The sequence below is a fragment of the Gigantopelta aegis genome, chromosome 6 (genome assembly GCF_016097555.1).
Source record: "Gigantopelta aegis isolate Gae_Host chromosome 6, Gae_host_genome, whole genome shotgun sequence".
In the NCBI taxonomy this organism is placed as follows: Eukaryota; Metazoa; Mollusca; class Gastropoda; order Neomphalida; family Peltospiridae; genus Gigantopelta; species Gigantopelta aegis.
The window spans coordinates 52,249,090-52,275,852 of record NC_054704.1 but is presented as its reverse complement, the minus strand read 5'-3'; the positions used below and the strand labels follow the sequence as shown (position 1 = coordinate 52,275,852).

Sequence of the window (26,763 nt, the reverse complement as noted above, 5' to 3'; positions counted from 1 at the left end):
TGAATTTGATTAGGACAAAGGTGTTGAAATTTTACGACTGAAAAGTGGTAATAAATATTAATAGAACTGCCGAGTTGTGACAACTATACTGGTGGCGATGATGATGTTGATTAAAAATCTAAACCTTAAAATCAATATTATATTACTTAATTCAGATGGAACATTATTCCATAAAATATTGAGCATAATGTGTGAACAAATCGTATTGTTGTGATTTCAGTAAAGACCTTTTCAATGAAATTATACTTTAGGGTATGACAATAATTTATACTCCAAACAGGAAAGGGGTCCATTTTAAATGGTATTTTTCTGCAACTCGTTTAAATATAAATAATAATAATGACGATCATGATGATGATGAAAGCGTATAAATGTCCAGGACAATTAAGCCTGTTTTAAATAATATATCCTCAAATCAAAGATTATCATGTTCAGACGGGTCATTCGTTTAAGCTTACGAGTCGGTCTGAAAGTTTTAATTATCCTGTCGTGACGTGGCGACAGCGGCTTTCCTCTCTCAATATCTGTGTGGTCCTTAACCATATGTCCGACGCCATATAACCGTAAATAAAATGTGATGAGTGCGTCATTAAATAAAATATTTCCTTCCTTCCAAAGTTTTTTTAAAAAAATGGTGAGGAGTGCGTCGTTAAGTAAAACATTCCTTCCTTTCTTGTTTCCTAACAGTCGATAATTAACCACACCTTAGTGTCTGTAAACAAACAAAAAATACCCACTCTGCGCGAATATATACCCTCACATCCCCCACCCCCTCCCACCCCCACCCCATAACATTTAAAATAATCTCAGTACTGCCCATGCGCCTTAAGCACTACTGGAACTAATTATTGGTTTTACCACAGACTCACTCTGGCCTGCCAGGGCAATGTGTAACCGAACTGATTGGAGTTACAGGCGATGGTGATTTTTCTCACAAATGTACAGAAGACACAAATATTTCTGGTGGTGTGTCACTTTTTTGTCTAACGTGCTAGTGCGGTGTACTCGGCTATGTTGAACGTCGCGGGGAGGGCGTCGTTTTTGCGACCCTACCAGGAGAATTATGGATCCTCGCAGTTTTCCCTGGTGGATAGGGCAGGTAGCCCGTGCTCATCGTTAAGACATCAGGTAAGACAAAACAACTGAAGAAAGGAAGGTGCATTTATTAATTTTTAAAAAAATCGCTAGGTAATGATAGGGGTCTGGGGGGTGGGGGGTTGTTGATGTCCTGTCCACCTCTCGTCATATTCCCGGGTGAATACATTTCTCCCCCACCTAGAATCGAAATGATTTCTTCATTATGTGTGTATTTTTCACATCTTTCTTGGGCCAATGCATTTACCATCTGTTGTTTTTTTGTTTTTGTTTTTTTTGTTGTTTGTTTGTTTGTTATTGTTTTGTTTTTCTTTTGTTTTTGTGCTTGTTTTGAGGCGAGGGAATTATTTTCACATATCTGCCATATAGAATAAAATGTGTTGTTGTTGTTTGTTTGTTTGTTTGTTTGTTATTGTTTTGTTTTGTTTTTAATGGGGTTTTTTTTTTTTTTGAGGCGAGGGAATTATTTTCACATATCTATCGTATACAGTAAAATGTATATATTCAGCTTTTGTTTTATGCTATAATAATATGAACGAAATGTGTTAGTCAGCAGGTTTCAGATATTCACTGGTGTGACTCATCACCGGGTGTATTGCACTTGTTATCATTTTAAAGCTCAATACATGTATAGGTGGTGTAATGGTTTTAAATCGTCGTTGTTAAGATTGCCAGGTACTGAGTTCACCTTCCGGGACCGGATTCCGCATAGAGTGAGGTCTGATGGTTAAATGAGGAGGTGTAAGTCACTACATTACACTGTAGTACACTACACTACACTACACTACACTACACTACACTACACTACACTACACCACACCACACCACACCACACCACACCACACCACACCACACCACACCACACCACACCACACCACACCAAACCACTACACACCTACTACACTACACTACACTAACTACACTACACTACTGCACTACACCACATCACACACTCACTAACCATTAACTCACTATCTCTGATAGACAACTCAGGATAGCTGAGGTGTATATCTAGGGGAGACAGAATCAAGTTCATTTCATTTCATTTCAATTATTTTCGTGCTTATGTCCAACTAAGGTTCAAGCACTTTGTCCTGGGCACATACCTCAGCTATTTTAAGTGGCTATTACCCCGCACATCATTTGCACGGCTCTTCCTGCTGATATCAACACATTGTTTCTCAACCTTGCAGTCGCTTATTACCTAGTTGGCGACATTTCCAGCATTGCGTACTTCAACCAATCACTTTTGGTGATTACAAATATACACTGTGCATACATCTCGTCTGCCCAAAACAAGATGAATAGCGCAGACGTACGCTATATGGTAATGAAAAAATGCACAATCTGATTTTATTTATTTTATTTTTATATTATGTTATATATTGCACCGAGGTGCAAGTGCGTATGACTGAATTTATGGGGTGGCGGGGGGGGGGGGGGCTAGACTGTGGCGAGCGAAGTTTCTAGGGGCTCAATCATCAGCTGTTGCTGAGATATGCTCTTAGAGAGGAAACCCGCTACATTTTTGCCATTAGTAGCAAGGGATATTTTATATGCACCATCCCACAGACAGAATAGCACATACCACGGCCTTTGGTATACCAGACGCGGTGCACTGGCTGTTACGAAAAATAGCCCAATGGGCTCACCGACGGGGATCGATTCTAAACCGACCGCGCATTAAGCGAGTGTTTTACGGTACTCCTTGGCTACGCCCCGCCATCCTTAGAAGAAATGCATTTCTAACAAATCGTTGAATGTTTATAATACTTGAAAAAGAGTAATATTATTTATGATACATTTTTAAACAACGAGTTGTAAGATAAATGCCATCTAACGGACACGAATGTAATATTCTGTTCCTTACACATCCTCAGAACACAGGTTTAAAATAATTTTAAACGTCGTTTTAAAAACTAAAATCTATTTATGACACTCACACTTCCAGTTAACTTATACTTCACAGAGCAATCAATTTCAGGTTGACGTCATCGAGCAATCCATTTCGGCCATGCTTATTTTACATTCAAGCAACCAATCACAAGTCTTGAAAGTTATCTCAAAGACGAAAATTGTTTGCAACTGGTGACCTCTCATATGAATATACAGGAAAAATCAATAAACACGATTTTGAAGGCATTTTGCCAATTATTTCGACGTTATAAATAAAACATTCAGTAACCATGTAGCCTGTGTGGTAATGGACTTTAGGTTGCCATCTAAAAGTATTGTTCATTATATAATGATCTCAATATAGACGCGTTTAGCTCTAGGTTCATTGTCAATGTTCTCTGAAACCAACGTGCTTATTGTTTGAATGGATTTAGTCAGTTTTGTCGTGAATGTTCATTGTAGCCTTGAGCCGTGTGTGTTCCTTTTGATATCATTCGTAAACATATTTTGATTATTTTGTCTCGCGATATTATTTTTACAAGATGGCAATATTGTCTTGCAAGAATGAAAACAAAAGCCACCAAAGGAAACGTATGTCTTTTTAGCAACATAACAGCGCATTTTCTACCATTATGCATATGCTTGCCTTGTTCAACGACACCACTGGAGCACATTGATCTATTAATCATCGGCTAATGGATAGCCAACATTTGGTAATTTTGACATATAGTATTAGAAAGGGATCTTTTATGTACACCATCCCACAGACAGGATAGCACATACCACGGTTTCTGATATACCAGTCGTGGTGCACTGGCTGAGATGAGAAATAGCCCAACGGGCCCACCGACGGGGATCGATCCCAGACCGACCGCGAATCAAGCGAGTTTATCTGGTGTAAGCATACATAGAGGATACTTCATGGTTTTTTTTTTACAAATATGCGCAACGAGTGCGATATGATTGCAAACTTCACGAGATGAGATATAAATTATATTTGACGAAAAACATGAAATGTTCTATTTATTATATAACTTTACCTTTATTTTTAAAATGCCAGCAGCAAAATAGCTCCGGCTCTCTTGCAGTGAAAATAACATTTTCTGCAGTGATGATAACAGATTTTAGAGTGAAATAGTGAAATGTTCACTCTAAAGTGTGTTATCATCACTGAGTGGCTGATAAAACTTTTATTTCACTGATATTTAAGATATTTCACTAAATGTTATATAATTAAAAAACCCATTATCAACATCCATATAATGCAGATTATTTTGATACAGAGTGGCGTTGGAAGATGTCAGCCACTGACTAGGCCAGTAATATATATTAAGTAACATTTCAACTTAAGTGGCTGATGCATAATCTTCAGAGTTTGGGGGAGGGGGGAGGGGCAGTGCCCAAGGTTCAGCATTTCATTTGTCTTTGTTCTCTTTTTCTTTTCTCTTTTTTTTTTTTTTTTTTTTTTAATTATTATTATTGTCTCTATATTTGAAGACCCCTGCGCGTGCTGTAACCTCACCGTGGTGCAGGGGTGTAACATTCTCTTTGAGAATGGCCATACAGCACAAATTGAAATTTTGAGTAAAATTCAGTATCTATCTGTGATATTTGCATTTTTGGACAGTTATTTACACTGTGTTTTTATTTAAATCTTTTTATATTTATGTTGATCATCATTTGTTTGCATTACCATAGTTTGACACCCAATAGCCGATGTATTTTTCGTGCTGGGGTGTCGTTAAACATTCATTCAATCATTCATTCTATATTTGAAGAAATCAGTAGACAGACGCATCATCATGCGATTATGTTCTAAAATAGTCGTTAGTATGTAGTTTTTTCTCTACTCGATATTTAGAAATTAAACCCGAGACCTTTAATCGATTCAACATATTGCTAGTAAACGGAAATTAGTTTGTTTTGCATTTCTCGAAGATCCAATTTTTTTTACATTAAAGATAAATTCTAATTTGCTTAAACTCTCAAAGAAGCACGTGCAGTTGAATAGTTGATATGTTTCTAATCAGTTGTCATTTGCCGAATACCCTATAGTTGTAAGGACGGTCGTCATCATCATCATCGATATCATCATCTAAATCATCATCATCCTTATCATCATCATCATCATTATCATCATGTACTGCATCATCATCATTTACATCATCATCATCTTTATCACCATCATATTAATTACCATAGTAATCCTCATCATCACTATCATCATCATTATCATCATCTACATCATCCTTATCATCATCTACATCATCATCTATATCATCTACATCATCATCATCCTTATCATCATCATCATCACCATCATCATAATTATATTAGTAATCCTCGTCATCACCATCATTATCATCATATCATCATTGTCATCATCATAATCGACATAATTATCAAAATAATAATAATAATCATCACCATCACAATCATCATTACCATCACCATCATAATCATCATCATCTCCACCACTATCTTAATCATTTTCATCAACATTTGATATATCAGTCACAAAGCACTGGCAATGACTACAGTACAAATGCGCGCGCGCACGCATACATACACACACACACACACACACACACACAATCACACACACACAAACACAAACACACACTGACCCCAGAGAGACTGATAGAGGCTGACAGGAAAAGAGAGAAAGAAAAATATATATACTGACAGACACATAGACTGGTGGAGAAGGGAGAGAGGGAGAGAGAGAGAGAGAGAGAGAGAGAGAGAGAGAGAGAGAGAGAGAGAGAGAGAGAGAGAGAGAGAGAGCGGGGACAGATAAAGAGTGAGAGAGGGAGGGGAGAGAGAAAGAGAGAGAGGGAGGTGCAGATAGAGAGTGAGACAGGGAGGGGAGAGAGAGAACGAGATAGAGATAGAGGCAGGGAGAGAGAGACAGAAATAGAGAGACAGAGAATCAGAGACAGGAGCTGCAATATTCAAACATATTTTTACACTTCCTCATTCATAACCAGGGCCATCGGCTTTAAGGAACAATTAAATCATTATCATGTGATTATTCGTCAGTGAACTTCACGTCTCTGTTAAGCGACTTTCTTTCAGCTAATTGTGTTCCATGTGTTCCGATTGCTTCAAGGATTCCACCATTACGCTGCTGCATTGACGCACGCCGTGTTTACATGCTTTTAATATTGCACGGAGTACAAACCACTATTTGATTGTTGGTCTCTGAACAATACTGTTTCACTCTTCAGATAAAACACGTCAATTATTCAAAAGTGTTTCCAATCACTGGCAGTTGGCTAGGCTGTAATTACATTACGTGTCCTTCCCGTCATGTTGATTATATTATTGGAGTTAATATAGCCACAGTGTGCTGTATAATGTAATTTAAAAGTGATCCTTAGGGTCGAGAATTCGTCGGCGACAGTCACGGGGTAGTCAAACTGGGAAGTAGTCATACTGGGAGTGAACCGTCGCGGGCGGATCCAAGAAATATATACTGAACAAAAAAAGAAACTTCCGATTTGTACATATAGTATTTGTTGTGTTAAAGAATTCATTGTGTAATGAAATTATATAGGTAGTATTAGCCTTGAACTGTATTACCAGGATTCATGAATTTTATCGATTATTTTTGCACTGTTAATCGTCGATAACGTGAAATTCAATTTGCACGTGCATGCTTGGTTCGACATGTCCCGTGTAGTATTCGGTCAATTTGTTTTACTTGTCTTACTGACATTGTTGTCAAGTGAACGAAAACGCTTCAAAATTTGTAAAAAAAATTAACGTTTTTTACATTGTAGCATTTTTAGTATGCCAAGAATACCCAATAATTTACGCGAATGGGTGATTGGCATGCTTGATGATGGCATGTCGACAGAAGACGTTGCAAGGCATGTTGGGAGTTCTAGTGAAACGACAGGAAGCACCAACGACTTGCCACGTCGTGGACGTTCGCGTGTTACAACGCGTGGTCAAGACCGCTGTATCATGGAAACGCATTTGCGCAATCGATTCCAAACTGCCACTGCTACTGCTGCTAACACACCTGGGCTTCATAATAACCGAATCAGTGGGCAAACAGTTCGTAATCGTCTGCGGGATAACAGTTTACGTGCACGACGTCCTTACGTCGGATGCGTTTTAACGCAACGTCATCGTCTTAATTGGGCACGTGTACACACTCGTTGGATACGGCGACGCTGGAATCCAGATTTTCTTTACAACGTGGTGATGGCAGGGTGCGCGTCTACCGTAGGAGAAATGAACGCTATGCTGACTGTTGTGATCTTGAACGAGATCGTTTCGGGGGTGGGGGTTGTGTCATGGTCTGGGCAGCCATTGCCCATGGTTATCGTTCACCACTAGTCGTCATTGATGGCAATTTAAATGCTCAATGTTACCGCGATGACATTCTCGCTCATCATGTCATTCCTCTGTTCCATAACAACGCCAACATCTCGATTTTTCAGCATGATAATGCCACCTCTCATACAGCTAGAGACACTGTAAATTTTCTTAGGACAAATAACATTGATTTCATTGATGACTGGCCCCCTAAAAGTCCTGATCTCAACCCCATCGAGCATGTCTGGGATAGTCTGGATAGACGATTGAGGCGTCGTCCCAACCCACCCGCTAACGTCAACGAACTTCGTCAAGCGCTTATTCAGGAATGGAACAATATCCCACAGGTAGAAATCAACACTTTAGTCAATTCTATGCGCCTGCGATGCACTGCAGTGGTCAATTCAAGAGGTGGTCATACCCGTTATTAAGTGGGTGGGTTTTTGTTAAACCCCTACCACACTTGGTCAACATTTCTCCCAGTTTCTGTTAACCTATGGCCATGATTTTTGCACCAAACGATGCATCATGGAACACTCTTTAAACGCATATATAACAATTATTCCTCCGGTTTGTTTTCATCAAGTTATGTTCAAGCATAGTTAGCGGAAGTTTGTTATTTTGTTCAGTATATATATATATATATATATATATATATATATATATATATATATATATATATATATATATATATATATATACACATGTTGGTTGGGTTGGGGTTGTTTTTTTTGTGTTTTTTTTGTGGGGTGTCTAAAGGGAAAAGATGCCTGATGCGCGGTCGGTCTAAAATCAGTTCCTGACGGCGTGCTCATTTGGACTATTTCTCGTTCCAGCCAATGTACCACGAGTGGTATATCAAAGGTCGTGATATGTGATCGTTGTATTGTCGGATGGTGTATTTAAAAGATACCTTGCTACTAATGAAAACATATAGCGGGTTTCCTTTCTAAGGGCATGTGTCGGCATTACCAAATGTTTCACATCCAATAGCCGATGACTGAACCCCTAAATGTAGCGGGTTTGACATCCAGTAACCAATGATTTATAAATAAATATACTCCAGTGGTGTCTTTAAACAAAACAAACTTTAACTGTTATTTCTACTTCCAATAAATATTCAACGGATGGTATTTAAAAGGCATATCTAATGTAGTTTTTGCTCTCTTAACCTCTCTCTCTCTCTCTCTCTCTCTCTCTCTCTCTCTCTCTCTCTCTCTCTCTCTCTCTCTCTCTCTCTCTCTCTCTCTCTCCCCTCTCTCTCTGTCAGTCTATGTGTCTGTCAGTCTCACTTTCTGTCTCTCTCTGTAAAAAGGCGGTGGGAAAATACTCATTTCAAAAATCTTAACCATGTGAAAGTGTTACGAAATTTGATAACGATTCATATACATGTGTATAGTCGAACCTGTATATAACGGTCACTAAGGGGATCTGGCAAAAGTGGCCGTTATGGACAGGTGACTTTTATATACAGGTAAAGAAAAACACATAAAATAATTTACTATAAAAATCCCACTACTAAACTGGAATGCATAAAGTATCAACAGTCTTTAAATAAGAGAGAGAGAGAGAAAAAACAACAACATATTTTTACTATATAAAAATGTTATTTAAAACATGAATGTAATACGTTTTGTTGAAATTCATTCTATTACACACTTTTTGAAAAAGCCATTTATCTTTGATTTCCACTGCATTGTTACCTATTAAATTAATGCACGACACGCAAAAGGCTGCCGGTAAGAAATCATTATACATTAACAAAAGAGTCAATTTGTCATTGTGTAAGGCTGAACAAACATGGTGGCAGATTGTCGGAACTGCTTGTCTGACTAGCAGCAATCACATACCTTGGAATACACTACCTGTCTGTGTTGACGAGTCGAATATATATTTTATTTAACGACGCACTCAATAAATTTTATTTACGGTTATATGGCGTCAGACATATGGTTTAGGACCACACAGATTTTGAGAGGAAACCCGCTGTCGCCACTACATGGGCTACTCTTTCCGATTAGCAGCAAGGGATCTTTTATTTGCGCTTCCCACGGGCAGGATAGCACAAACCATGGCCTTTGTTGAACCAGTTATGGATCACTGGTCGGTGCAAGTGGTTTACACCTACCCATTGAGCCTTGCGGAGCACTCACTCAGGGTTTGGAGTCGGTATCTGGATTAAAAATCCCATGCCTCGACTGGAATCCGAACCCAGTACCTACCAGCCTGTAAAGTTCAATGCAAGCCTTACTTCAACCAATCACAAGTCGCCTTGTAAATTAAATGGCCGACCATATCGTACAGATATAAGACGTAAATACGATTAATGATGCACTGGAACATGCATTTGTTTTGTTTCAACTTGGAGTAAAACAATAACTTTATATTGTGACGGCACAGGTCAATACATGTATATATCTTGTAACCGTTGTGGCAAGTTCAACTGTCCATTTTGGACACAAAATAATTGTCATTGTAATTTTGTGGCCGTTACAACAGGATCAACCATCTATAATTCACTTTGGTCGTTGGCCGCATGGAACATGTAAAATAAATATGGAAATGCATTGGGCGGGTGTGATGGTGGCTGTTAAGGACAGGTGGCCATTATATACAGGTGGACGTTAGACCAGTCTCGACTATATATATATATATATATATATATATATATATATATATATATATATATATATATATATATATATATATATATATATATATATATATATTGGAGTTGGTATCTGGATTAAAAATCCCATGCCTCGACTGGGATCCGAACCCAGTACCTACCAGCCTGTAAAGTTCAATGCATATATATAGTCGAGACTGGTCTAACGTCCACCTGTATATAATGGCCACCTGTCCTTAACAGCCACCATAACACCCGCTCAATGCATTTCCATATTTATTTTACATAAAGATAGAATTTCACGTTTTAATGGAAAACGTTGTGAAATTCTATGTTTTTATATATTCATCCGATACACTTCATTCTAATAACTTTTATTATATATATATATATATATATATATATATATATATGTGTGTGTGTGTGTGTGTGTGTGTGTGTGTGTGTGTGTGTGTGTGTGTACTTTTTTTTGTTGAACCTTTTGTGTATGTATTTATATAAATCCATTGATACAACACGCAGAAGAATCGACATGCATTAGTGTGTGTGTGTGTGTGTGACATCTGTCGTGTGACATAAACATACATATTTGCATGGATACTTTATATAGCACATCTGTTATAGCCACACCGCGTGAATAAAATAATAGAAACTACATGGCTTTGCATGTATTTAGTCGTTGTGGGGGGGGTTTTCTCACTGGTTCGTTTCCAATACAGAGTCGTTGTGAACCAACAACTACGTTTTGTTTGATTTGCAAGAAAAACAAATCAGACTTTAGTTTATATCGGATATCTTCCATGCACACTCCATAATGCATATTAATTAACGTCTGCATTATCATTGTTCAAGTAAACAAACGAAAAAGTCATCAAATATGTAAATTGGAATTTAAGTTCACCGATCCTACTTCAGTGATGCAGAAACGGGTAAGTCAACGATTACTGCTGAAGCTACTAATAGTAGAAAACTGGCTATTTCATAATCTGTCTCCACCCTTAGCATATTTACCAAAATTATTTGTCGTTATTCTTAAAGGGACATACCCTAATTTTTAAGCACAACGGCATATTTTTTACTATTAGAGCCGTTTTTCATAACTAAAATCATACTTAACTCCGATTTTATTGTTTAGATTATCCATTTCCATACATTGGTCATCCTGGTGTTTTTAATATCACAAAATGCAATTCTCATATTTTAAAACACGCACGTGGGTCTGAGCGGCAACAGTTATGGAGTGTATTTCACCATTTCAAAGTCATAGAATCAATTGTAACTTTATCCAAATGTGTTACAGGTTTGTAGATTAACTAAACTGTGTTGATTTTCATGGGCTGAAACTAGGTTCTGTCCCTTTAATTTGAGGGCGGGACGTAGCCCAGTAGTAAAGCGCTCGCCTGACGTGCAATCGGTTTGGGATCGATCTCCGTCGGTGGGCCCATAGGGCTATTTCTCGTTCCAGCCAGTGCAACAAAGGCCATGTATGTGCTATTATGTCTGCGGCATTGTGCCTATAAATGATCCCTCGCTGGCTAATGGGCAACCTAGGGTGACACCACAGCATCATAGAGGTCTAATTAACGAGCTACTCTCGATTCACTAATGTCAAAACTTGTATTAACTCCGGAACTTTCTTTTTGACCGACCGTTCACAATTGCGCCAAATTCCTCAATCAAACTTGCGCACCTTTTCTCTTTGGCATAATTCTTGCTCCATTCAAAATTCCATAGCACCATCCCCCCCCCCCCCCCCGCCTGCTACCGACCACGGTCGGGCTGCTGGTGGTCACTTGCACCTGCCAGTGCAGGCGGTCCCTCCCCCCCCCCCCCCCCCGTTCCTGTCCTGGACGAAGGAGCCGGCCTCGGCCGGCTCTTGTGCCCAAGACAGGCGTACGCTACAACAGCTTGACCTGACCTGACCTGACTTAATGGCAAAATGTAGCGGGTTTCTCTAAAAACGGTATGTCTTAGGACTGATCGTCATTAGAGAAACGATTATTTTCCCCATAACCCTCGTATATCAAAATCTTGTGGTATATGGCATAATCTGTATACGGGCAGTTTCACAGGAAAGGTTGCATAAATGGGACCCAAAAATTAACTATGCAGCATTCTATAAAAAAAAAAAAAAAAAAAAAAAAATTTTTTTTTAAAAGCATTATGACTAGTGAAATGTTTTATTGAAAAATGGACCTACAGCTGTTACGGTTTATAATAATCAGTGATATGATTACATGCACAGCATAAAAATATGAGGACACATAGGTACAGCATAATCATAAGCTTTTATGCGATACATTTCTAAGGATAAACTGAGGTGGTTTTTTTAAATAGGAAACTGTTAAGAGTAACTATTTTTTCATTAATAAGATCAAGGATTTTAAGTTTTCTGATAATTTTTGGTAATATTTTAGCAATATTCTTCTATTTAAAAATGATTTATTTTAAACAGAAACCATTAAATACTAATGTTACAAACAGAATGTCTATAAATGAATTAGAAATGAAATTTCAATATGTTTTTTAGAATACGAGTTAAAAAATGTTGATTGCATTAGTATTAGCAGTGATATTAGCTTTCAAACAATGCAATGTGAAAATGGCAATTTCGTTTAGGAGGGGACATATTTTTAACACGTAGATTTCAGTTAAATAAACTGAGACTGCTCTTAATTTTGTTTTGATTTTAATTCATAATGTGAATCTGCATGTAATGGTGTAATTAGATAATTAACATTGAAAAATTACCTGTCATTCAGATGTACACTGCTGCATACAAGACACACAATCTACTTAGCTTGCAATGTCCTTATTTGCCAGCTTTATTTTGTAATATTTGGATTTTACATCCTGCAACTGTGGCAGAATAAAAGGCTCATGTCCTTCAACCGTTAAAGGCCCAAGAAAGATGAAACGACTTTCTAAGCACTCCACTCCGACAGTCTAGGAGGACCTTGTCGGTGGCCATTTAAATGTTGATGTCACTTTGCACTCATGAAGGAATTTCATACAAATATGATCACCTTCAAGCACTTTACACTTGCATTGTGTATTGGTTATCTGTCCAATGTAATAACCCTCTTCATAGTAAACAGTATTATTTAAAAACATCAGATTCTGTAGTAATCTGAACTGACCTGCATTAAGCAGCCATCGGTATTAAACAGCCACCTGTGTTAAAGGGACAGTCAACTCCAACAAGAGCCTTATGTGTTGGAACGCTGCATACCCGGACCACCAACACATACTGACACTTTAACAAATGAAAAACGCGTAATTTTAGAGTTAATAAAAAAACATGATTATTCCTGCTAACTGGGGGCAGCCATTTTGTTTCGTTTTTGCGACGTCCAGTGGTATAGCTTGGGAGCTAAGTGACGTCAGCTCCGTCCAACTCCTCTATGCACAGTGTAAACAAACGCTCTAATTTACGACAAGGCGCTTCGCTTTCATCAACCTGACTTGTAAAACAACATAAATGACTTTATAGTATAATAAACTATTTAACTAAATATATTTCAATTTGCATCAAAGAACGAAATGGAGTTATAGTATTTTTCTCTTTTGAAAAATCCAAAGAAAAAATGCATATTATTAGGTCTATTGGTAGGGTACGTTCGAGCAAAAACGACCACTCACAATACCCAAGTGATAATTTTCTTTTACTTTGGGAGTACATAATTGGTAAGTTTTGTGATTTTTGATGGGAAAGTCTACTTAATCACGGGTTTTATAGAATTACTTACAGTAATAAAGCAGGACGGCTGATAATGTCTATTACAATTTGAGGGGTGTCTACGTGGTAGTCACACAATACCCTGTGATCTTAATAAAAGAGGCACGTCTTTTTAGTGTGTCTAGACACATTGTCTGGGAACCGTCTAAATATACACCTGCCAATCAGGGACCACAGGTACAGGCCACGAAAGAAAATACCAATTAACCAAGAAAACACTCCGATTATTATTTCAGTATGTTGGTTAATTTATGTCCAAAACATAACACAGTTATTTCAACACTTTGACTATGGTGGTTTATTTTGTATTGAAAAATAATATATACTCGCTACTGGCTTACTGGGATGGATATTATTACAGAGCATTGCAATGCATCCGCAAAAATCAGGTATGTTTTGTTTCTTCAGTTAGAAGACTTATTTCCTGACATGACACGTTAGGTATTACGTAACCACCAGCTCTCCAGAGGGCATATTCACCGGGATTGTACAAAATGGCTGCGCCCGTCATCTATAATAGCCGTCACGTTTAACCGTTTTATTAATTAACTATACGATTATACTTGTTGATATTAAGCATTAATGTGCATTATATATCGTTGACTATGCATACCAGGCCTAATGCCTTAATTGTCCCTTCCTTTAAAAGGCGAATTTGATACATGTCCTCCTTATGGTGAATGTTCAACACAGTTTGACATTGCAGAATAAAGAACCAAAACTGATCGCTGCACAACTTTCCAAGTGTGACAGAATAATAAACAAAGCTGACATCTCTCAGTCAAACCCCACTAACACCTGCAAATTGTCAACAAATGTCTCAGACTTCCATACAAGTCACATGTACATAGCAACACCCAGACATGTCAATATCAAATCTCCTCAACCTTAACATGTTGTAAAATGTCCTGTCCGTAACTTGAACACTGTGACATAAAATTACCACTGCATCAGTGAATGGATAGTTAATTTTAAATGAATTTAAATCATACATATAAGTATGTTTTGTTTTATTTTAGACACAATAATTTTCAATAATGCATCATATCTCACAACCCTTTTACAAAAAATCTATCAAATAAACTTCATATATATTATGAAATTGGTATAGAATTGTATTTTGTATTCATTCGAGTAAATATATTGATAATGTAATAAAAGCACTTTGCAAAAAGATGTTTAAATATACATGTTAAAATTGTGTTTAGGAGGAGACATTTTGTTTAACATGCAAAATCTTGTGTATTTACAGAACTACAATTCGCACAAACACAACAATTATACAAATTAGTTTTTGCAGGCTATTATCAATGTACTATATGATTAAAGTTTTGTAACTAGCCTGTATATATTTATTTGACCCACGTTTAGGAGGGGACATTTTTTAATGGAAATTTTTAGGATCTATGTTACAATAAATATCTCAAAGTAAATAACAAAGTTACATCGATTTTTATATTTGACACAACTGTAGGTGTCTATTGTGATTATAGTAATACAAAAATAATTGTCCTAAAATGTTATTAGAATTATTTATAGGTCAATGTTCATGACGGGACATCTTCAAAACAAATTTAACGGAAAACAGAGTTAGTTCTTTAAAATACTGAAAAGTTATAACACAACATCCAGTTTTGATATGGTTGGTAAAAAATGTTTACCAGTAGTCTGGTATTCAAATAAATGAAAATAAAAGTATCTAATTCACATTATATTATTATTAAAATAGTGATGGAATAATGCAAAAATGCAAATCACTCGTAAATGTGTTATTTTGATATATAAATATTCACTACTTGATGAAAAATCAAGTTATGTCAATAAAATTCACACAGGTACCTGTACAAATTTCAGCAGAACAGAGCTTTAAATTTTAAATTTGATTCCAATCAACGAGCAGTGCAACCTTTCCCGTGAAACTGCCCATACACTCTATTTAGACCAAATGTTATAGCAACTATATGATATAGCTACACAATCAGCATTGGACGTCAACATTATTTTATACATGATTTTTGTTGTTTTTTTGTGGGTGTTTTTGTGTTGTTTTGTTTTTTTTGGGGGGTGGGTATTTGTTTTATTCGCCCATTCACGACCGATGTTTATTATTATTATTATTATTATTATTAGTATTATTATTATTAAATTATATAACAATATTATTATTATTATTATTCCCGGAAGACAGAAACAAGATGAAAAACATTAAACGTAATTTACATAATTTATTCTGCGGACTAAATAACATGTTTTACATGTACCATGCGTTTACACGCCACGTCAAGTATTTACGGTAGTGGTGGTGCCCCGTCTATCTCGGATATTCATCACTAACTGGGGTTCAGTAACCTGCACGTATCTGTGTGTATCTATCATACAATGTAGATATGTATCATGAAAGACAATTGTTTACATGTGATTAAAGCTAAAATAAATTGAATACTGACGATAGCACGTGTCGATTCTTTATTCTTGGGATTTCGGCCTGAAACAGACACGGGTCTTGAATACAAAAATAGGTAATTATCCGATTCAATACGTGATATCTCTGCTAGTTTTCTGAAATATTTGATGACTTTGTATATTGGAATAGAACAGAATAGAATAGAATAGAATAGATGTTTAAAGGGACATTCCTGAGTTTGTTACAATGTTTAAGATGTTATCGACTAACAGAGACTTTTTAACGATTGTAACTGCATATTAAATATATTTGTCTGTGTAAAATATTAGTGGCTGTATATTAAACGTGTTTCTGATCGTTCTAATATTTGTACTAGATAAAATTTCATTTTATTTCCAGTTTGGGCTTCTTACAAATATTAAGACGACCAGAAACACATTGAATATACAGACACTGATATTCTAAATAAGAAAATATATTTAATATGTAAGTTTAATCGTAGAACTATTTTATTAGTCGGAAACATCTTACAACGCAACAAACTCAGGAATGTCCCTTTAACGACACCCCAGCTCGAAAAATAATTCGGCTATTGGATGACAAACTATGGTAAATGCAAACAAATAAAGTGATGATCAACATCAATGTAAAAATTCAAGAGGCAAATAAAGAAAGAAAGAAAGAAAGAAATGTTTTATTTAACGACGCACTCAACACATTTTATTTACGGTTATATGGCGTCAGACATATGGTTAAGGACCACGCAGATTTTGAGAGGAAACCCGCTGTCGCCACTTCATGGGCTACTCTTCCGATTAGCAGCAAGGGATCTTTTATTTGCGCTTCCCACGGGCAGGATAGCACAAACCATGGCCTTTGTTGAACCAGTTATGGATCACTGGTCGGTGCAAGTGGTTTATACCTACCCATTGAGCCTTGCGGATCACTCACTCAGGGTTTGGAGTCGGCGTCTGGATAAAAAAATCCCATGCCTCGACTGGGATCCGAACCCAGTACCTACCAGCCTGTTGACCGATGGCCTAACCACGACGCCACCGAGGCCGGTAAGAGGCAAATAAAAACACAGTGTAAAGAACTTTGCCAAAATTCAAATATCACAGATAGATAAAATTAAAATTTAGAATAAAAGTATCACGTAAATGTAATAAAAGTTCTGGATGGAATCGAAATGATTTGATTTGTATATTGGATTGGTTGTGTTAAATTACACCGTGCCGATTTAAAATATGCAGCTTCGCTTTGATAGAGTACAAAGTACGTTTTGTTCTCGTATATACAGAGGCATGCTATGAAACATTAATGCGTTGACACGCTAGTATTTTGTATTCATATAATCTCTCGAATGTTCAATGGTTTGTGACCATTATAAAAATACTCGAGACGACCCGATAAGTTGCAAAACTATTTGATATTATTTTTAATAATTTTAGTATAATGTTGTTATTTTATTTATACATGTATTTACTTTATAATAGCGACCAATGGCGTAATTCAGTGGCTCTGTGCATGAATTCGCACGGGTCCGTGCATTCCGTGTAAACCTTTTTGAGCTGGTGAACTTGCACATAAATTTCAAGTTGGAATAGCGGTGTCTCGTATACCATAACTAGGTCATCGCAACCTACTATTCACGCATTACTGCACATGAACGGAAAGTTCAACTTGAGATGGTGGTGTGTTGCGTACCATAACTTGGTCACTGCAATCTATTTTTGTATCATGTATATCACCGGATCTCGTTTTATTGCATTACTGTTGCATTTACCATAGTTTGACACCCAATAGCAGATGTATTTTCCGTGCTGGGGTGTCGTTAAACATTCATTCATTCGTTTTATTGTTCTGTGCTTCGTGTGTGTGTGTCATGTGCAGCATATGTTCGCGTAAGTTCACAATAAAATGACCGTTTTTAAAAACAAAAGTCCACGAGTGGCAAACGCCAGCCGTGTTGCTAACACAATGCCGCAAGGGCATGCTACAGATATCCCTATACCCGCGTATGTGCCAATAGGTTACCGTTTCTTGATAGAGTGCTCTTTGTTTTCAGAATCTGAGTGACGAGGCTGGTTTGTGTCAAAGCATCAGCGACCTGTCTGACGACCAGTACCTGTCCTACGGCTCCATCTTTCACCAGCTCAAAGAGGTTCACACGGAATGCACGGACCCGTGCGAATTCATGCACAGAGCTTTCGAAATTATCTGGCTGTCATGTGAGTATCGTGTTCCATGCTCTTTAACGAATGCGACAGGGACCCCAATTTTTTAAACAACCATTGCATATATGCATGTGGGTCATGGTAAAATTGACGGAAAAGTCACTGATCGGTTGGTAAAGCCGTAATTTAGTTTTCCGTAGTACTGGTCTTGTTGACACCGGTTATATGTCAAGTTTTTTTCATGGATGCTGGAAACGCATCCCAGTGTCAGATCCAGCTACACACATTTTGTAATTAATGCATATACCATGGTTATAAATACTAAAACCCGTCATAGTTTAAGCGACGCGCCTTTGACCATCCTTGTTCCGCACAAAACGTTATCCCGATATTAGTAGGACCCCCACACATATTCCAAACACTGTAGTAGCTGGTGCACTAATGCTAGTTCATATTAAGTTCCAGGTACTTACCGGCCAGCTGAAACAATATGTTATGTTATGAAATAAAATAAAAAACCCTCATCAAAGACAGGAGTGGTTTTATTCAATGTGACATACACGTTATTGTCTCTCTCTGTCTCTGTCTCTCGTCTCTCTTTCGTTCTCTCTCTCTCTCTCTCTGTCTGTCTGTCTGTCTGTCTGTCTGTCTGTCTGTCTCTCTCTCTCTCTCTCTCTCTCTCTCTCTCTCTCTCTCTCTCTCTCTCTCTCTCTCTCTCTCTGTCTCTCTCTATATATATATATATTTCTGTCTGTCTGTCTGTCTGTCTGTCTCTCTCTGTCTCCGCTGAACCATGTGGCTAAATGTAATGGTTCATTAGCAACATTGTTGATACTTCAGATACTAATTAAACGCGACAAAGTGAACTAGATCCCGCAGTGAGGACCATCCTTCTGCATGTCGTGCTTCCTGTGCACTGAATGCTATTTTAATAGAAGATGTCGAGCAACCTTTCCTTCCCAATAATATGAAAATGTGAAGTCGCTTGGGCTGCTCTTGAAAAATACCAGGGGCAGATACAGAATTGTCTGAATGGAGCCTGGCACATGATTGTCGTATGATTTACTACTGCAAATATGAGAACTCATCAACAGGGATAGTGTTGGTAGAATGCAATGACCATAAAACACGAGAGGTTGAGCTCCCTCCCTCCCCTAATGGTAGATATAAAGGTGCTGAAAAAAACACAAATACTACGTAGAGTTTGTAATTCCATTTTGTACTGCAATGTCACCGATATAATGGTCTAAGACAAAATATGTATTTAAACGTATTATTACAGACGACCTAGTGTCAAACTAATGCAACTGCTAATTACTGAAAACGATAAAGAGCTCGGTAACCTTAGACAAACTTTAATTCGGGCCAATAATTTAAGAAACAACTTGATTTAATCTAGTTTAGATTGTATAGTTATATTTGTATTGTGTTTTTTGGCATTTACCATGTTATGTGAAAATCACTCACCCACCATTATAATGTACATATTGCATATAAAAAATACATTTATTATGTATACTGATGAGATGTAAAATTTAAGGCAATAAACAAACTTGTAAACTTGACATCAGTAGGGGAGGAACGTAGTCCAGTAGGAAAGAGCTTGCCTAATGCGCGGTCGGTGTGGGATTGATCACCCATCAGTGGGGCCATTGTGCTATTTCATGTTCCATCCAGTACACTGCGGCTGGTGTATCAAAAGCTGTGTCATGACTGTGTGATGGTCCAAATAAAAGATCCCTCGCTACTGATGGAAAAAAACCATATTGCAGTATTCCTCTCTAGGACTATATGTCAAATGTTTAAGAACCTATAGTCGATTATTAATAAATCAATGTGCTCTAGTGGTGTCTTTAAACAAAACAAACATTAAAGTTAACTAAAATTATTACTGCTGTAAAACCTAGAAAGTTCAGCTTTCCTTAACGATGAACTGTGCACGTTAGTGCGTCTGATTTGATACCAAGTGCAGGGGTGTAACATTCTCTTTGAGAATGGCCAATACGGCACAAATCCCCTTGTTTTCTTCGAGATACAATTAAAATTTTCAATAAAAGTCAGTATCTATCTGTGATATTTGTATTTTTGCACAGTTCTTTACACTGTTTTTATTTAAATCTTGAATTTTTATATTGATGTTGATCATCACTTTATTTGTTTGCATTACCATAGTTTGACACCCAATAGCCGATTTTTCGTACTGGGGTGTCGTTAAACATTCATTCATTCATTCATTCATTCATTCATTCGATCATTCATTCATTCATTCACCGATACCAAGTATTCACCAATATATTAATACCCTTGTAGAGATCTAAACCTTGTCCACCTTATGGACCATGTTTTCAATCCATACAAATAAAAAATAAACAAAGAGTCACCATTGGCTAAAAAAAATTGTGATTTTTTTTTAATGTTTCAGTCTTTTATTAACAACTAATCATACTTTTACAATGACGATTTTTTTTATTGCCCAAAAATACATTGGTAATGTTAGGATAGTGATATTTATTTTGATTGTACATTTTAAAATTACTGTAAAAATAGTTGCACAGATTGCTTTCTCCTTTGTATCTTCCGGGCGAGACATAGCCCAGTGGTAACGCGGTCGGTCTGGGATCGATCCCCGTCGGTGGGACCGGTGGGCTATTTCTCGTTCCAGCCAGAGCACCACGACTGGTATATCAAAGGCCGTGGTATGTACTACCCTGTCTGTGGCATGGTGCATATAAAAGATCCCTTGCTGCTAATCGAAAAGAGTAGCCCATGAAGTGGAGACAGTGGGTTTCCTCTCTCAATATATGTGTGGTCCGTAACCATATGTTTGACGCAAATAAAATGTGTTGAGCGCGTCGTTAAATACAACGTTTCTTTCTTTCTTTTTATACTCCGAGTACTTTATTTACCATAGTTTGACACCCAGTAACCGATGTATTGTTCGTGCTGGGGTGTCGTTAAACATCTATTCTATTCTATTCTATTCTATTCTATTCTATTCTATTCTATTTTCAGTACTTTATAATAGGTATTCACTTTTTCGGCGTCTGCTGTTGACTTTTGTGCAATAATATTTCTGTTTTTTGTTTTTACAGGGGCTTTAACAATCTTTTTGATTTTGCTGGCAGTACTACCAATTATTATGCTTGTAATGGGTAAGTGGAACACCAAAGGTGACGGTCATCATCGTCTGTTTCTTACTTATATTAAAATAAGGTTCAAGCACACTGCTGGGGGCCTGCATATTATCTGTATTTTGTCTCTGTTCAGGATAAAGGTCAGACAAATTTTGTGTTTCCGTTAATATATAAAACAGTTGGGTAATTAAGCGTTTTCTCTTCTTCTTCTTCTTTTCATTCATAATGCATTATAAAAAAACGAAAAAGAAAAACAATAAAAAAACGAAAAAGAAAAACAACAAAAACCAAAGAGTTTTTGTCTATAACGTATTTTGAGTCAGCAGTCAAAATTGGAGTCCGTCACGTTACCGGAAACACCATCATTTTACAGTGGGCGGGGGAGCTTTAGTTTTCAAGAAGAAACGTGGACTATTCGCACCACGTATAAGGGATCTGGAAGGGTATTTGTAATAAATAGCAGACGGATGTTTGATTTACAAATATCCACGACAATAATAAAATAAATAAAATCACTAATGATTTGTTTTGTGTGCGTATGGGTGGATCTTTTCTTTTCGAGTTTTTGGCGTATTTTTGGTTGAAAATGTTTATTTATCTTTATTCGTTTATTTTTATATATATATATATATATATATATATATATATATATATATATATATATATATATATATATATATATATATATATACTCTTCAAAAAAAGAAACGCAAAAGGGTACAAATGGGATATAACTCCGATTTTATGTTTCCTACCGGTTCATGCTTTGTGAATATAAGGTCATTGCATGTCCCAAACACATTCCCACGGTTACATTCGATAAAACGCAGCTACTGTACAATAAAGTTCCAAAATGTGAATATTCGCAAAAACGCAGCCACGTGCAAACCATGTCACCACTGCACGTGCGTTGTCTGCACGTGCAACATGAACACCGACAGTATAAAAGTGCAGGGTGTTCGCTTGCCTGGCCTCTGTATCTGGCCGACAGTTGACAATCCAGGACATGCCACGTCTCAGTGAACCGCAGAGAAAGAATGCCATCGGCCGACTAGACGCAGGCGAATCCAGAACGGCCGTTGCCAGGGCATTCCATGTGTCCCCAAGCACCATCTCCAGACTGTGGGACCGTTACCAGCAACATGGATCAACACGTGACCTCCCTAGATCCGGTCGACCACGGGTCACTACCCCCGGGCAGGACCGCTACATCCGGGTACGCCACCTTCGGGAACGATTGACTACTGCCACCTCCACAGCCGCAGCAATACCAGGTTTGCGCAGGATATCCGACCAGACCGTACGGAACCGCCTACGTGAGGTAGGAATTCGTGCCAGACGTCCAGTTCGAGGTGTCATCTTAACACCACAACACCGTCGACTCCCGACTGCAGTGGTGCCAGATTCATCGACAATGGCCTCAACTGCGATGGAGACAGGTGTGGTTCAGTGACGAGTCCCTATTTCTGCTCCGACGTCATGATGGAAGATGTCGCGTGTATAGGCGTCGTGGTGAACGTTATGCGGCAAACTGCGTGCAGGAAGTGGACAGATTCGGCGGGGGTAGTGTCATGGTGTGGGCAGCCATCTCACACACTGGCAGAACTGACCTGGTCCACGTGCAGGGCAACCTGAATGCACAGGGCTACATTGACCAGATCCTCCGGCCACACATCGTTCCAGTTATGGCCAACGCCAACGCAGTGTTCCAACATGACAACGCCAGGCCTCACAGCACGTCTCACAACGGCTTTCCTACAGAACAACAACATTAATGTCCTTCCTTGGCCATCGATATCACCGGATTTGAACCCAATTGAGCATCTATGGGACGAGTTGGACCGACGCCTCCGACAGCGACAACCACAGCCCCAGACCCTGCCCGAGCTGGCAGCAGCCTTGCAGGCCGAGTGGGCCACCATCCCCCGGGACGTCATCCGTACTCTGGTTGCTTCAATGGGCAGGCGGTGCCAGGCAGTTGTCAACACACGCGGAGGCCACACCCGGTATTGACTCCAGATGACCTTGACCTTGGTGGTGTCTCCTATCACTTACTCACAATGGACTAGAGTGAATTGTGAACAATCCTGCAACATTTGGTAATTATCGGACTCACCATTCAATAATTAAATCAATTCTCCAAATGTACCACATTGCGTTTCTTCTTTTGAAGAGTATATATATATATATATATATATATATATATATATATATATATATATATATATATTATATATATATTTATATATATATATATATATTTTTAGGTGTTTCTTTTTAGGAGTTTGTTTATTTTTATTTATTCGTTCGTTTTCTTGTTTTGATGGGTGTAGGTTTTTTTTGTTTTCGTCTCTTTCGAAGATATGAGGATGGGGTTCTTAGTCTTTATTGTATTATTTTGTTATATTTTGTGTATGTCCGAGGGGGTTTATGGTTTTCTTAGTCTTTATTGTGTGTATGTTCTCACTTTCACTCACTCAACTCACTCAACTCTACTCTACTCTACTTTTTGTTCCATGTCTTTCTTTTTCCTTTCCAGGTACATCCTACAGAGACGACTGCCCCAAAGAGCCCAAGATTCCCATCTACCACATGGTGGGCGGAACCTTCGGCCTCCTCAAGGTGCTGCTAATGCTATGGAGACAGAAGCAGTCCCGCAGCGACGACTTCTCGGACGAAGAAGATGAGGAGGACGCGGTGATGTCGCGCTGTCTCAAATTCACCGGGTACGTGCTGAGCATCTTCCTCGCTATGTGGTTCGCCGTGGGTAATGTGTGGTTCCTCGGTATTTGGAAACCCAAATTCAAACAGCCGCTGCACGAGCCCGGGAACTGGTGCAGCGAACCGCTGTACATGTTCACCTTCTATCAAATCGTCACCTGTTACTGCCTTATCGGTCTGGCGATCCTCGTCCTCATCTGCATAATGCTCATGTATGCTATGTACCGATTGCGGAAAAGTCACGTAGCTGCCTCGTCCTAAATGTAAAAGAAAACAAGAAACAAACAAACAAACAAACAAAGGAAAGAAAGGAAAGGAAAGAAACAAAGAAACGGTTATTGTTCCTTTTTTCTGTCTTTTTTAATTAAACAAAACAATTTACAACGATGAAACAGTCCAGCAACCCACTCCTTTCTCTACAGTTTCAAGAACATGATCCATGCCAATGAAAATTTGACATCTGTGCTCAAGCATCAACTAGAGAATATGATTATTGGGGGTTTTTTTTGGTGGTGGTGATTGTGATTATCGCCACAGTCCTAAGAAGGTCCATGGACGTCTGTCTTTTGGCACTCTCCGACTTCTTCTGGATATCTGCTCCCATACTGGGAACACGTAAGGGGATATACATCACACCATAACCACAATATATAACTGTTGACAACGAAATGAATGGTGATGCCGCAGTATTTCCACCTAGGTGTAGGACTACTTAACATAGTGAGTATTAATGGGGCCATCTTGGCATCACTTCAAATCAGGACGCATGGAACTTTGCAATGAATGCTTGCTGCTTACCGATTAAGTTAATCTTCCCCTATGTGACACACCCATTATAAGCGCCATCAGGAAGAGGATGACATTCGGTATCGAGGATTTTACACTTTAATGCGAGTAGCGATGAACTTGTACTCAGTATAACCTGGAGAAGGAACCGGAATGAAAAAAAAAAAAAAAATCCTACACAGCACTGAAAAAAGGAACGGTTCGGTTTAATATCCCGTTTCGCTTGTTATCAAATGCATGTAATTGCTTTTGTAAATCTATGTCAGATATATTGTTAGATGTGTGTAGAGATGGTCAAACGAAAATAGTTAAAGAATCTTGAGAATATATTTTTGACGGTAAAACATATGGAACGTGCTGTTCTTGAATTTCCATGTCCTTTGTGTGTATCCTTTAGGTAGGAGTAAATGTTGTTACATTCTACATTCTTAATATGCTATTCAGACTAAATTCTGAGTATATACTGTTAATATTAATACTTTTGCCATTTGCCATACCATGATATATTTTGGATTCTACATATTGCCTGGATTACAAACATGGTGGACACCACTGACGTGGTTAGTTGTATAATGTATTAAATTGGAGACAGAACGTTTAAGCTGGCTAGGACAGAACACGAATCCAGTGCCTATTAGCACCGAAGCTGATGAATCCAACGAATCTGATGATTATGTTCGTGTTCCAACAGAACTAACAATTTTCATATAACCCAAGTTCAAAAGAAAATAATATATGTACTTTTTAATGTGAGAGAGAGAGACAGAGACAGAGAGACAGAGAGACAGAGACAGGGAGACAGAGACAGAGACAGAGACAGAGAGACAGAGAGAGAGAGAGAGAGAGCTGATCTAAACATAATAAAATACGCAAAAAAGGGTTATATTTATAACGCAATATCTTTTTCATAATTGCGACATATTTATTTGTATGTTGAATGTATTCATTTTGAGAAAGATTGCATAAATAACGTGTAATATAATATAATATAATATAATATTGTGCAAAACAATCCGGATTTGTTTTTTAAATCGGTGTTTTACTTTTTTTTAAGATATGTCACGTGATGATGCTTTGAGCAGACGACATACTTTTTGGTCACAACGATGTCTGAGATAGACAACTGGCCTCGGTGGTGCATTGGTTAAGCCATCGGACTACAGGCTAGTAGGTACAGGGTTCGGAGCCCGGTACCGGCTCCCACCCAGAGCGAGTTCTAAGGGTTCAATGGTAGGTGTACGGCCACTACACCCGTATCTTTCTCACTAAACACTAACCACAAAAGATACCGCTCATGACAGATGAGCATAAACGGACAAGAGAGGACTGGTGTATCGCCCATCGTGACTATGACTTTGACAACGTGATATTTACGGACGAAAGTAGGTTCCAGTTTTACCGATGTACACGAAAAAGGTGAGCTAAATTTGGACATTGTCCAAAAATGGTCTCAAAAATATCTCACCAGCAGTTACTGTATGGGGAGGCATAAGCAAATTGGGATTGTCTCCCCTAGTTTTGGTTAATGGAAATATTTCCTCTGTCAAGTACTGTGGAATTTTACAGGAAGGATTGCTAAACTAAATTATGACAAATTACACTCCTTTACTTCTCCAGCAGGATAATGCAAGACCACACACTGCAGCATACACCCGTGACTGGTTTGAACGGCATCACATGACCGTACTAAAAGGGTCAGCTGCTTCACCCGATTTAAACCTTATAGAAAATGTCTGCCAGATCATGAAAGACCGTGTTGATGATGATGATAACTTGTTTAACGTGCCCATATACCACTAGGGTTTCGAACACGCCCATCCCGAGTCCGACCTCTGATAAGATCGGTGACCCGA

General features: G+C 38.1%; 1 protein-coding gene across 2 annotated transcripts; it reads left to right on the top strand.

Moving 5' to 3' along the window:
• The first annotated feature begins 889 nt into the window (after nucleotides 1-889).
• On the top strand, nucleotides 890-26,763 carry LOC121375884 (transmembrane protein 272-like). 2 transcript variants are annotated; one of them, XM_041503569.1, is made up of 4 exons: nucleotides 890-1,128; nucleotides 18,161-18,323; nucleotides 21,362-21,421; nucleotides 23,943-26,763. In XM_041503569.1, the coding sequence occupies exons 1-4, from the start codon at nucleotides 1,012-1,014 to the stop codon at nucleotides 24,383-24,385; spliced, it is 783 nt and encodes a 260-aa protein (XP_041359503.1). In that variant the 5' UTR covers nucleotides 890-1,011; the 3' UTR covers nucleotides 24,386-26,763. The 2 variants fall into 2 exon arrangements, with proteins under 2 accessions (XP_041359503.1, XP_041359504.1); XM_041503570.1 differs by lacking the exon at nucleotides 890-1,128 and adding an exon at nucleotides 10,658-10,878.

Coding starts and splice junctions, on each gene's coding strand:
- LOC121375884 (XM_041503569.1), top strand. CDS start 1,012: ATGTTGAACGTCGCGGGGAGGGCGTCGTTTTTGCGACCCTACCAGGAG. Junction 1,129..18,160: donor GCTCATCGTTAAGACATCAG/GTAAGACAAAAC, acceptor CTTTGTTTTCAG/AATCTGAGTGACGAGGCTGG. Junction 18,324..21,361: donor CGAAATTATCTGGCTGTCAT/GTGAGTATCGTG, acceptor TTGTTTTTACAG/GGGCTTTAACAATCTTTTTG.